The sequence below is a fragment of the Tarenaya hassleriana genome, unplaced genomic scaffold (assembly GCF_000463585.1).
Source record: "Tarenaya hassleriana unplaced genomic scaffold, ASM46358v1 Cleome3, whole genome shotgun sequence".
Taxonomy (NCBI): domain Eukaryota; kingdom Viridiplantae; phylum Streptophyta; class Magnoliopsida; order Brassicales; family Cleomaceae; genus Tarenaya; species Tarenaya hassleriana.
Window position 1 is genome coordinate 3,657,629 of NW_010966177.1, and position 12,256 is coordinate 3,669,884.

At 39.1% G+C, this 12,256-nt stretch overlaps 3 protein-coding genes across 5 annotated transcripts in view; 2 read left to right on the forward strand and 1 right to left on the reverse strand.

Annotated features, from left to right (window-relative positions):
• Nucleotides 1-4,359, forward strand: part of LOC104819143 (TATA-binding protein-associated factor BTAF1) — a 15,017-nt gene extending 10,658 nt beyond the window's left edge. The window contains exons 20-30 of one of the 2 annotated variants that reach the window (XM_010549067.1): nucleotides 4-307; nucleotides 565-1,057; nucleotides 1,137-1,205; nucleotides 1,543-1,647; nucleotides 1,764-1,994; nucleotides 2,112-2,372; nucleotides 2,478-2,527; nucleotides 2,787-2,899; nucleotides 2,982-3,064; nucleotides 3,236-3,448; nucleotides 3,605-4,359. In XM_010549067.1, coding sequence (XP_010547369.1) covers nucleotides 4-307; nucleotides 565-1,057; nucleotides 1,137-1,205; nucleotides 1,543-1,647; nucleotides 1,764-1,994; nucleotides 2,112-2,372; nucleotides 2,478-2,527; nucleotides 2,787-2,899; nucleotides 2,982-3,064; nucleotides 3,236-3,448; nucleotides 3,605-3,763 — 2,081 coding nt within the window. In that variant the 3' untranslated portion in view covers nucleotides 3,764-4,359. The remainder of the gene's footprint in view (nucleotides 1-3; nucleotides 308-564; nucleotides 1,058-1,136; nucleotides 1,206-1,542; nucleotides 1,648-1,763; nucleotides 1,995-2,111; nucleotides 2,373-2,477; nucleotides 2,528-2,786; nucleotides 2,900-2,981; nucleotides 3,065-3,235; nucleotides 3,449-3,604) is intronic. The other variant, XM_010549068.1, reaches the window with a different exon arrangement.
• Nucleotides 4,360-4,770: 411 nt separating this feature from the next.
• Nucleotides 4,771-6,958, forward strand: LOC104819144 (shikimate O-hydroxycinnamoyltransferase-like). 2 transcript variants are annotated; one of them, XM_010549069.1, is made up of 3 exons: nucleotides 4,771-4,843; nucleotides 5,054-5,469; nucleotides 5,965-6,958. In XM_010549069.1, exons 2-3 carry the CDS (start codon nucleotides 5,056-5,058, stop codon nucleotides 6,847-6,849), a joined length of 1,299 nt encoding a protein of 432 aa, XP_010547371.1. In that variant the 5' UTR covers nucleotides 4,771-4,843; nucleotides 5,054-5,055; the 3' UTR covers nucleotides 6,850-6,958. The 2 variants fall into 2 exon arrangements, with proteins under 2 accessions (XP_010547371.1, XP_010547372.1); XM_010549070.1 differs by having other exon boundaries at nucleotides 4,780-4,843; nucleotides 5,051-5,469.
• Nucleotides 6,959-7,376: 418 nt separating this feature from the next.
• On the reverse strand, nucleotides 7,377-10,923 carry LOC104819145 (MLO-like protein 6). The gene is made up of 15 exons (XM_010549071.1): nucleotides 10,698-10,923; nucleotides 10,270-10,327; nucleotides 9,881-10,137; nucleotides 9,688-9,804; nucleotides 9,546-9,606; nucleotides 9,368-9,456; nucleotides 9,175-9,249; nucleotides 8,994-9,088; nucleotides 8,844-8,893; nucleotides 8,690-8,730; nucleotides 8,438-8,611; nucleotides 8,310-8,345; nucleotides 8,167-8,234; nucleotides 8,012-8,072; nucleotides 7,377-7,924 (listed from the first exon to the last, which is right to left on the reverse strand). Exons 1-15 carry the CDS (start codon nucleotides 10,818-10,820, stop codon nucleotides 7,568-7,570), a joined length of 1,662 nt encoding a protein of 553 aa, XP_010547373.1. The 5' UTR covers nucleotides 10,821-10,923; the 3' UTR covers nucleotides 7,377-7,567.
• Between the last annotated feature and the right edge of the window lie 1,333 nt (nucleotides 10,924-12,256).

Consider the following 12,256-nt stretch of genomic DNA (forward strand, 5'->3'; position numbering starts at 1 on the left):
CAGGAATGCTTATTGGTTTGCTTGTTCAAGGGCTGGGTGTAGTGCTGGTTCCATACGCCCCTCTATTGGTTGTTCCCCTGCTGAGGTGCATGAGCGATGTTGAAAGTTCGGTTAGGCAAAGTGTCACACGTAGCTTTGCTGCTCTTGTACCACTGCTTCCATTAGCACGAGGAGTTCACCCTCCTGAAGGATTGAGCAAAGATCTATCCGGCAATACAGATGATGCACAATTTTTGGAGCAGCTACTTGATAATTCCCACATAGAAGATTACAAACTCTGCACTGAGTTGAATGTTACATTAAGAAGGTAGTCTGGTTCTCATATTCACCTTGTGCTATTACAGTGGTTCTTTCTTTCTCTGTGCAGCATTCAGTAGTAAGCCGTTTTTTTCTTTATTTTTTCCTGGTTCGCATTGATGCAAAGTTGGGGTTTATTCTTGCTAGCAATGGTAGGACATCACACCTGTTAGAATGAACTGAAACAAGCTAGGAGGAAAAAGATATTTGTTTTCTGCTTTGGGATAACTGATTGCTGTAGTGTGTCATATTGGTTCTTGTTTTCAGGTATCAACAGGAAGGAATAAACTGGTTAGGGTTCTTGAAACGTTTTAAGCTTCACGGGATTCTATGTGATGATATGGGGCTCGGAAAGACGCTTCAAGCATCTGCAATTGTGGCATCTGATGTAGCAGAGCGCCTTGCTTCAAAAGATGAAACAGATGTCTTTCCATCTATAATTGTTTGCCCCTCAACACTAGTTGGGCATTGGGCTTTTGAGATTGAGAAGTATATCGACCCTTCTTTGTTAAGCGTGTTGCAGTATGTTGGCTCTGCTCAAGACCGCGTTTCTCTCCGTGAGCAGTTCAAGAAGTACAATGTTATTATAACATCATATGATGTGGTCCGCAAAGATACTGATTATCTTACACAGTTTTTATGGAATTATTGTATTCTGGATGAGGGGCATATTATAAAGAATGCGAAATCTAAAATAACCGTAGCAGTGAAGCAGTTGAAGGCTCAGCACCGCTTAATACTTAGTGGAACACCAATACAGGTCAGATAGGAGTGCTGAATTTCCTAAAATATTATCAAGGGCGCTTTGTTCTTCTGATTCATTTTTTCCATCTGTGCAGAATAATGTCATGGAGTTGTGGTCTCTTTTTGACTTTTTGATGCCAGGATTTCTGGGGACAGAGAGACAGGTATTAGCCAATTAATATTCGTAGTAGTTATTTTGTTTGATATAACTGAGTGCTTTCATAAATTGTAAATTTGGGGTATATCAGAAATTCATTGGCATCAGACTATCAGAGTCAAAGTAATTCAAGAAAGTGTTGTAGGTAAAAATGTTAGGCTTAAGCCAATTGCTTCAGTTAATATCAAGTTGTTTGGGTCTTGGGTACTGAGTAGGGTTGTATTCCAAATAGGACTTTCTTGACGATGGTATTCATGAGAGTAGTTGGCAACAAATTGGCTTCAAACAAAAAGTAATTGATTTGAAGACATCGTTTACTTAAATTTGGTTCGTTTGTTGTGCAGTTTCAAGCCACTTACGGGAAGCCACTGCTAGCGGCCAGAGATCCTAAGTGCTCTGCCAAGGATGCTGAGTCTGGAGTACTAGCGATGGAAGCATTGCATAAGCAGGTTATTAACATCTCCGTGGAATTGATTTCTGGTTTTTTCTAAAAAAGACTCATTCATGTGATCTAATAGGATGTTCTGGTCATGTCATCACCTGATGACATCTTTGTATTGGATAGGTAATGCCATTCTTATTACGGCGGACAAAAGATGAGGTCCTGTCTGACTTACCCGAAAAAATCATTCAGGACCGATACTGTGACCTTAGTCCTGTTCAGTTGAAGCTTTATGAACAATTCTCTGGTTCACATGTTAAACAAGAAATATCTAGCATTATACAAGTTAATGGATCAGCAGAATCAGGCAGTGAGGATGTCGCTCCACCAAAAGCATCTACCCATGTTTTCCAGGTAAAGTCTTCGTCCTGCATTGTTGGAGCAACATTTTGGTTACCTTTAAAAGTATGTAAATTAAAATATCTCTTGTATCAGAAGATATGATGCATATTTTGGTCTCTGATTTTCCAGGCACTTCAATACCTGCTTAAGCTCTGCAGTCATCCATTGCTTGTTCTCGGTGAAAAAATTTCAGAGCCACTGACTTCTCAATTGTCATCGATGATACCTGGATGTTCCGACATTGTTGCTGAGCTTCATAAAGTTCAACATTCTCCAAAACTTTTAGCTCTTCAGGAAATTTTAGAAGAATGTGGAATAGGTTCTGATGCTTCTTCAGAAGGCACTGTTGCTGTTGGCCAGCACAGAGTTCTGATATTTGCGCAACATAAAGTAATTACATTTTTTATTGATCTTGCATCTCGTGTTCTTTTACTTGTCCTTTCTTTTCGTTTCTTACGGAATTTTGTACAATCTAACCAAGTCAATTTTATGCAGGCTTTGTTGGACATTATTGAAAAAGACTTGTTCCAAGCCCAGATGAAAAGGTGAGTATCATATCAACATTTTATATTCCTTTAGATGACTATTATCACATTCTTATTCTGTAGCACCATGATCGATTTCCATAGTGGCCTAATGATTGATTTCTATTTGAAAAGTCTGACCAGATGAGGTTTCTATCCTCTGAACTACATGATCTGTTTGTTTCTGCGGTTCATGTGTTGCTCTATTATTCTCTGCATCCTTCATGAGGAGCTGCTTGAATAAGTTGCTGATGCATTTTTATTTTTTATTTATTGAAAGCAGTGTGACATATTTGCGATTGGATGGGTCAGTTTTACCTGAAAAAAGATTTGAGATTGTGAAGGCTTTTAATTCGGACCCTACAATTGATGTTCTACTGCTTACAACACACGGTATGACTTCGGTCTTTTCTTATGTTTTTAACCAGAGATTTTTGTTCTAAAGTTTGCTAACGTTACTTCTCTTTTCATATAGTTGGGGGACTTGGTTTGAACCTGACCTCTGCTGACACACTCGTTTTTATGGAGCATGATTGGAATCCGATGCGTGATCTTCAGGTAATTATTTCGCTTTTAGATTTGTGCGAGTAATTTGTTAAGTTCCACTATCTAAGGATTGATAGACATAGTAGGAGACATATCTTCCTGTGAATAACTCTTGAGTTCTCACTCATTTGCTTTTCTCATGTTTATTGTTTGGAAATTTTCTGACTCGAACGAACATGGCAGGCAATGGACAGAGCCCACAGGTTGGGGCAGAAGAGAGTCGTACATGTACACCGTCTTATTATGCGGGGAACCCTTGAAGAAAAAGTCATGAGTCTTCAAAGATTCAAATTGTCAGTCGCCAACGCAGTCATCAATGCAGAGAACGCTAGTCTTAAGACGATGAACACTGATCAGTTGCTTGATTTATTCGCATCAGCTGAAACATCGAAAAAGGTGATTTTTGTTGGTACCTTTCACACTATTCCCTTTGAGCTTTTGGTAAAGACAGTCGTTGATGTTACAAGGGAGTAGTTTCCTTTAGTATGATGTATGTTTTTTCTCCATTTTTTTTTTCAACTTGAGGTAATCTGTGAATTCCAAATGTCGTAGGGTATGTCCTCAAAGCAATCGGAGGAAGGTGACCTGAAAATGACGGGAACTGGAAAGGGAATGAAGGCAATTCTCGGGAGTTTAGAGGAACTTTGGGATCAATCACAATACACAGAAGAATACAATCTCGGCCAGTTCTTGGCGAAGCTCAATGGCTGATTGATGCCCGCACCAACAGTGTACAAATGTGTACATATATCCAGCTGATTTAGGAGAAACCCAACAATTTTGATGTTCCGACATAGGTTCTCTCTCTCTCTCTCATTTTATCGTTCTCCCTCTCTCTCTCTCTCTCTCTCGTTTTATTGTTCTTGTTTCGGCCTCTCCCTTAGACTCCCATGCTTTTATTACAATCGGCGCATAAACGAGGGAAGAAAAGGAAAAAAGGTTGTGGCTTTGAGACATCGAGTTGCTGAATTTGGCAAAGACGGCCGAGTATTTGTGTCTAGATGGGACGCAAGTGAGCTAGTCATAGATTCTGAATGATGTAAATACCCTTTTCCACCAGTTTCTCCTTTTGGGTCATTCGTCTATTCTTTGAAAAGAGGCACCTTTTCTCTTTTCATTTTCCAACTCGGAAAACAAAAGGCCAAAATTGACTAGATAGCTATCTCGTTGATGTGTTTTGATCCAACAGGTTTCTATATGATTTTGCTTCCTCTACAATCGTTGTCGATGACACGAGAGTTAACAGATGTATGAATTGTGTAACTGTTTGGATTCCTCGTTGAACAAATATGCATTAGGTTTATCTATCCTCAGCATACAAATACGGGACATCATTATATTGGTGGGATCTTATATCGATCGTGGGATCAGTTGATGTAATATTACATGGCCATGGATATGGTTTTTCCTATGAACTTTATAGTTAAATATTTATTTTAGTTAAATAAAATATTTTGACATCCATAAGTATTGTATTGTTTATAGTATTTGTGTAGGTGTGTAGAAACACAGGCCATTCATATTTTGGTTGCCGGGCAGTCCAATCGAATTGAATTCAGACGAATGCCATCAAATAACATTTATTATTATGTCGTACGTAGTTACACACAATGCAATGAATGCACTTATTGTAGACCATGTCTCATTTATTACTCTCAACCATATTCATATCCACATTTCCATATATATATATATATATATCGTAAACCACGTACGCAGTTTCTATATATTTTTAGGCCATCCGATATTCAATCTTCGTCAAGGTTGCACTTTCTAGCCGCGCCTAATCAGGTAATATTCTCGTCGTATACTTCTCTTAATTTAATTTCTCGATATGGAGAGATTTACTTATCTATTTATTACGATATGTTTATCCCATTTTCGCTAAATTACTGTGAATATATGTGCTATAATATTGAACAATAATTCACGGATTGAATATGTTGTGGACTCGTGCCATATCTTTAGTGACAAGTACCAATACTATATATTGTGCAGCAGACATGAAGATAGATGTGAAAGAGGCAGCCCTTGTGTGTCCGGCCAGAGACACGCCCGGAGGATCTCTCTGGCTGTCGGATTACGATCTCTTCCAACCAAATGTCCATAACCATACCCTTCATTTCTTCAAGCCAAGCACCATTGGAGACGGCGAAATCACTCGGATTCTGAAACAGTCTCTGAGCCAGGTCCTCGTCCCGTTCTATCCGCTGGCCGGTCGACTCGGGAAAGACGAGAACGGTCGGATTCAGGTCGAGTGTAATGCAAAAGGAGTAATGTTCATTGTTGCTGAAGCTGATTGTAGCTTGGACGAGATGTTAGGCGGGAAGTTACGCCCTAACTCCAAGTCTAAGCTGCTTATTCCAACGGTCGACTATTCCAACGATATTTCTTCATATCCCATCTCTTTCTCTACGGTACTTTACCGTTTCATACCCAATTCGTACCTTATCAGAAATCGACAACGACATTTCATTAGATTTTCTACAAAAATATAAAATAAAAAAATTAGTTTGAACAGGTGTACTGCATTTAGGAGATAACATTTATGGTTTTAGTTGCACTTGTTAAAAGAAACATATTATCTTTTAGATATTTAGGATAATATGAAAACTGATTGATAAAATTTTCATCATCCACAACCTTATTTAACAGCTAAAAATATAATAATAATTTTTTTTATAACTAGGAGGTCCAGACAGTCCACTTAATCCTAGTTTTTAGTCACATATACCCAATACTTTGAAATGATTATGTCACATCTCGACTAATGGGACACCAATTAGTGGAGAATTTTTTTTTTGATAAAAACAATTTTGTGTGTTTAGAAACCCTGAATCAATTTTCCGATTACTTGAAATGGTTTCTCTCCCCACCTTTGATTTTTTTTAATGCTCTTGAAACTTTGCAAGGTGACTTACTTCAAATGCGGAGGAATGTGTCTCGCGGTTTCAAACCATCATTTGGTCGCAGACGGCCCATCTGCCGTCCATTTCATCAACTCATGGGCCAGCATGGCTCGTGGCCGTCCGATCGAGGCACCGGTTCACGACCGCCAATCAATCCGTGGCTTAGCCTTAACGTCCCCGAAGTTTGACCACCTCGAATTCGACACGAGCGCCCTCGTATCCCACCAGAAAACTCCACCAAATCATATCGATAGTTCAGCTTCTTACCTCAAGATCTCCCCCGACCAGATCAGTACCTTGAGAAACAAGGCAAATGCATATTCGGACAGCAGAAAACACAGTGTCTTTGAATCTCTCACTGCCCACGTGTGGCGATGCGCGTGCAAAGCGCGTGGACTTGCGGACGACCAGAGGACAGTCCTTCTGTTCGCCGCAAATGCTCGGCCTAGATTACGTCCTCCACTTCCACCCCTGTCCTTCGGCAACGTCGTTCAAGTCTTGGCCTGCGCGGCATTTTCCGGCGAGATTCTCGGTGAAACGCTGTCGTTTACGGCGGCTCGGATTCGGAAGACCGTAGACGGAGTGGACGATGAGTACATAAGGTCGGGGCTCGCTTTCTTGCGCGACAATCGTCACGTCTCGCTGGGCCACTCGGGGAGGCCAGTCACCAAGAACCCTAACCTGGAGATGGTGAGCTGGACACAGATGCCGTTGTACGGAATGGATTTCGGCTGGGGAAATCCGTTTTACGTGGCGCCGGCGACGATACGGAGCGAGGGAAAAGGGTATATACTGTCTGGTCCGCCGGAAGAGGGCGGCCTCTCGCTCTATATCTGCCTGGAGGCTCCGCACTTGGAGCTCTTCGAACGGCTTTTCTATGATATTTGATCCAATGTGTGTGTGTTTTTCTAATTTTTACATAAAATTGTCTTTGTAAGAAGCGGTGTGTCAAACATCTAATCAATATGTGACGTGTTTTACCTTTGCCACCGGACAATTTTCAATTTTTACTGTACAAAAGTCAACCAATTTAATCGTATAAAAACATTATCATTTCGAGAAATAAATATATATATTAAAATTGAAAAACACTTAAATAATTGAACCCGAGCCTAATATAAAAATAAAGGGTAAAATTGCAAAAATATAATTTTAAATAAAAACAAAACTCAGAGTAAACTCTAAATCCAATCTGAACGAAATGCATGTAATTCATATAATATACAGAATAAAAAAAATAAAGAACAAAAATGGAACAAAAATTTAACATAGTATTTTTTTGCTATAATATTTTTATTTTTTTTTTCCTTTTAACATAGTTGCTCAAAATATTGATTTTTTTTTTCATTTACCAAAAAAATCTCGATATTTTGAGCAACTATCTGAAAAGTCAGAGTAAATACTGAGGTAGGTTCGAAAAATATTCGTAAAATGTGATGAAATCTGCAGTTCGTTCCATATAGACTTGCTTGCCTTATTTTCAAGTCACCCACTGCATTTCTTTACACATTTGCAGTGTTTGATTGACGAAAACTCCATTTTTAGACAGAAAACGCAATACACACGAGCACTTCATCAAAGAATCCATAATAAACTAATCTTGAAATCACCCGGATGGTCTCTTGAATGAGAAATCCGTCAGGTTTATACTGATCTCGTGTCGTGTCTGAACAGATTCCGGTTCGGGAGGCAGCTCCACGTCAGGCCTTTCGTCTGAGTCACTGTAATGATGGGTGGACGTTTCGGCTTCGAAGTCTGAGCTTCTCCGGGAAGGCGAAGCCGGGAAACTCGCGACTCTGCGGTTGCGGAAGTTGCCGATAGGAGTTGTCGGCCAGCTCGAGAAAGGCGTGGTCGAGTTCGAATGTCTGCTATGTTTGGTTTGCTTCCTTGCCGTGCGGTGCCAGTTCTTTAACGCGGCCGCTACCCTTTCGTTGAATACCGTCGGTTTCATCGTTGAACCCATCTGCGGAAACAGGTCAATTACATTGTCAGATAAGTCGACCAAAAGCAAGCATTAGAGACTATATGTCGTTAAAGAAAATGTCCTTGCCTGAGTGACGAGAGCGTAGAGCGGAAGAGTTACGTAGCTGCAAAGGATTTGCACGATGACCCTGAAAACGATCGTCACAGAAAAAGTTATGGTCAAGACTAAAAACGTGTTTTGCTTCAAGATCTGTGTTCAATGGCATCGTGATGTAGCTTTACCCTGTCACGAGTCTGATGATCACGTCCTCCGTGCTTTCGTGGAAACAGTTCTTGAGATTGAATTCATACTGCAATGTTATCGCGGAGTCAGGATTTTCGTACGAATCTTTCGACTAATGAGATTAACAGAAACATTTGATTACCGTGCTCCAAGCAAAGAAGGCGAGCTGAAACGCATTCTGCAGTAGAAAGAATCAAGATCATCAGGAGCTTGATTAGCTTGATATATATAAAATGTATTGAAGGTACTCGGAAAGATGGATGGAAGTACCGTGAAGAGAACCAAGTGGATGAGGAAGAGGATGAAGCGAGGGCGGCCGAACCAGAAGAGGTCATCCCTCGGCTGAACCACCGGTGCGCCTTTCACAACATCTCCCTTCTCTTGGATTCTAAGCCCTAACTTTGTTATTATCACTTGAAGCTTTGTGCCCACTATTAGAATCACCTGCAGTCGAAGACGATACCGGCTTATTTCAAGGAGAAAATCGTCTTTTTCTTTCTGTTTAAGCATATGTATACTTACAACTAGGGGAATGAACGGTAACCACAGGTAAGAGTTCAATCCTGTCCAAGTTTTATAGAAAAAAAAAACATGAAGAAGAATAAGTTGACATGTTACAAGGCATTAGAAACACCAATACATGTACGAGGAATACTCAAGAAGATTATCGTAATACCATTTGTGTTGGACAAGAGGAATAACACGGCGATGAACCAGATAACGGGACTGCAGTACACAAATCAACAAATACACGTTTGAATGTCGGGTTAAGCTAATAAGTTATAAACTCAAAGGGAAACGCTTTGAGTTGAAGCAGTGGTCCCACCTGATTCCGACAACCTCTTTGAAGTCTTCCTCCAACGATCTCTGAATGTACTTACGGAAATCAAATCTCGTTTCACTCCCAGGTGCTAAATGCGCCTGAGAATCATGCCATACGTTACGGGTTTTTATCGAGTTAAGTGTCGAAGATGGGAATAAGATAAAACTCATGATCTTGAAATTACCACTATAAAGCCATGTCTGAGCGTGAGATAATCAACCTTGGTGACAGATCCAAAGAACTGTCTGAAAAAACACACCTGCAATATAAAAGACATTCATTCAGATCGAAATCTGATTTCTTCGTTTTTCGGATATAACTTTGGTATTATCCCGAAAATTTAATTCAAAGCTAGAAACTTTGAATATGAAACTTACAATCCATAATGTTATACTTGACTTGCTCCAGAAGCTCAGATGTCTTCGCCCGAACGACGTGTCCCTCGCGAATCTGAACCTATCTGGATCTGCATATTTTGTTCAGTTGGATAAAGCCTCTCGCTTTCCAATGAACTTATATGAAAACGATATTTGTCTAAAACGATGGAACTCATACCGTTGGAATATTGGTACTCGATTGTCTTTGTCTCGTCCTCCCATTTCTTCCACCTCCTCATCTGCAAAAAACCGTCATTTCTCCTTTTATCCGACGCATACTATATATCCTTAGACAATCTCGAGCATATATATGTGCGTACCTTGGTTTTCCCCAACGCGTAAATTATGATGCAATAGAGCACGTGACAAACAGCGAGGGCGAAGATGAATATGTGCAACTGATGTATGCCATATGCCGATACAAAAGCAACTTTCCCCTGAAACAAACGAGAAAAGCTTTTTCCGAATCAGACACTCGTTTCTCGTGGAAGGAATAAGGATGTGTTCTTATACCTTCTCGGCGCATTTGTCGTAACCTTTTGTGGCCAAACTCCGACGAGGGATGTAAGATTCAGCCAACTGAAGAAGTTTTCGGCTGCTTGTTTCGTCTTCCTCTTCCTTTTCGGCATCTTGTTTTCCGTACTTTTTTGCGGCTTCTGAGGTGCTGCAAGGGTGCCACGTCGATGCCACACTCTGGGATATGCAAATGTCGGAGATTATTCCTTGTGTGATTGTTAGCAGAAGTGATATGAATCCCATCAGCATAAGCTCTGTAACACATTCAGACACAGAAAAACCCATTACTTAGATCGAGGAAGTGTGTTAACCGATTGAATTGAAGGGTAAACATGAACAAGATTGTATCGAAAATTAAAAAAAATATATGATTTTTTGTATTTTACCTGCTTTCACTTTTTCAAGAGCCTCATACAAAGCTTTCTTGTGCTTCTTTTTGAACCACTGCAGAAACAGAGCAACCGTTATGAGGAATATCCAGAATTTTACGTCACATGAACACAGAACATGAAAAATCATGCGAACCCTATTGGGTTTTTGGTCTTAGAAAGTTGAAACTGTAATCTTCCGACCATAACAAATCACTATATAACGCTTTCCTCCCCTGCAGCTCCTCTGTTTCTGAAACTTCGTTTCTTACTAAGTCGTCTTATTTCTCTCGCTTTCTCAGATCACAAGCACGCAGGTTTGAACAAAACAAGAAGAAATAAACAAAACCCATATCACAGAACTTGATCTTGGAGATGATTCAAGGGCTCTGCAACCTTCTGAATCAATCGAAGATAGCATGGAGGACGAAGAGACGAAGACTTACTGATCCAATCTTGTGAATCAGATGTTCAATGACAATGGAAATCAGAAGTAAGACGAAGCAAACGACGGCGACAGCCCAAGTTGATGTCTCCTCCAACGTACGCTCCTTCACTTGCTCTGCCATTGGAGAGCTTCGAACAAAGCCAAGAACCTCTCTCTCTCTCTCTTCTTCACGGTAAGCTTAAAACGAAAATGGTTCTGCAGAAATATTATTTGCACAAACCTGTCTTTCCTTTTCCTAATTTGCCTTACAGTTCAGATACAACACGTTTCAGGCTTTATATATATAATCATGAAGGAGATGATACGGGGTGGTCATTTGGGTTGGCCGTCTAAAACCGTACCGATCCAAACCGAAAAATATATAACCAAATCTAAACCGAATCGCTTATAAATACCGAATTTGGGTTTTCTAAAATAAAAAATAGAATAATAAAATAACAATAACACTTAACAATTGGAAAATTTTCTAGAAAATAAATATTTTTTTCTTAATAAAAATAATTTGAATTGAATTCGAATAAAAATTGAATTAAATCGAACCGGAGAGGTACTGTGCGGTGAAATATTATTTGTACTGTGCGGTGAAGATGAATGAATCCGAATCTAAATATTATTTGTACTGTGCGGTGAAAAGAGAAGGAAACGGAGAGGTCAAACAAAGGCTTCCTCGGGGGAGGTCAAAGCCTTTGACCATTTGGCATTCGCATTGGACGACTTTTCAAAGCCACCGTGTTTTTCTTATTTACCATTCGTTTATTTATGAATTTCTTGTCATTCGTCGTACATTACTCGTTTTAATTTCATTTGATTTTTTAGTTATAAATATCGATTTAAATTCAAAAAAATGGGGCAATAATATTTTTGGGATATGTTTCTGTAGGTTATGGATAAAAAAACAGATAATGTGTTTCTTTTTAATATGTTTTAAATTTTTAATATTGAGAATGCTCAATACGATGCTTTGGTATGATATTTTATTAAGTAAGAATATTATTTGAGGTATATTTTATTTCAGATGACCGTCCGTTTTGGTTAGAAATTTTGTGCGGAATGATTATTTCTGGGTTCTAGTTTAATATAATTAAATAATTTTGTATAAAAATAAGAATAATCAATGCTTCATTTCTAGTCTATAAAAAAAACAGTAAATACTCGAATCTTGATCCCAGTAGTTATATAGGGGAGTGCATATTTTGGGTTTAGTTTTTTTTTATGTCGATTCTGAATTTCTTTCAATTAAACATAGTTAATTAACAAATTATATTTTTTCTTTGATCCGGATTCATTTAAATTTTGATTAATTAAGTATAATAAAATCATACCAAAAAATTTTAAATCAAAATCCATTGGATTACATTTATATTCATTTCGACTTGTTTTTCTATAATTTGAACGTTTTCAAATACTACTGCTCCGTCTAAAACCTGAAGAACACAATATCATACCGGTTACTGCAGGTAGGAGGAATATATATATATATATATATACCAGGTCTTGACTTGGCATATAAGGTGAAATAGCCAAAAGGTTAGAGTTTTCTGCTCCGGGGAGATCGGA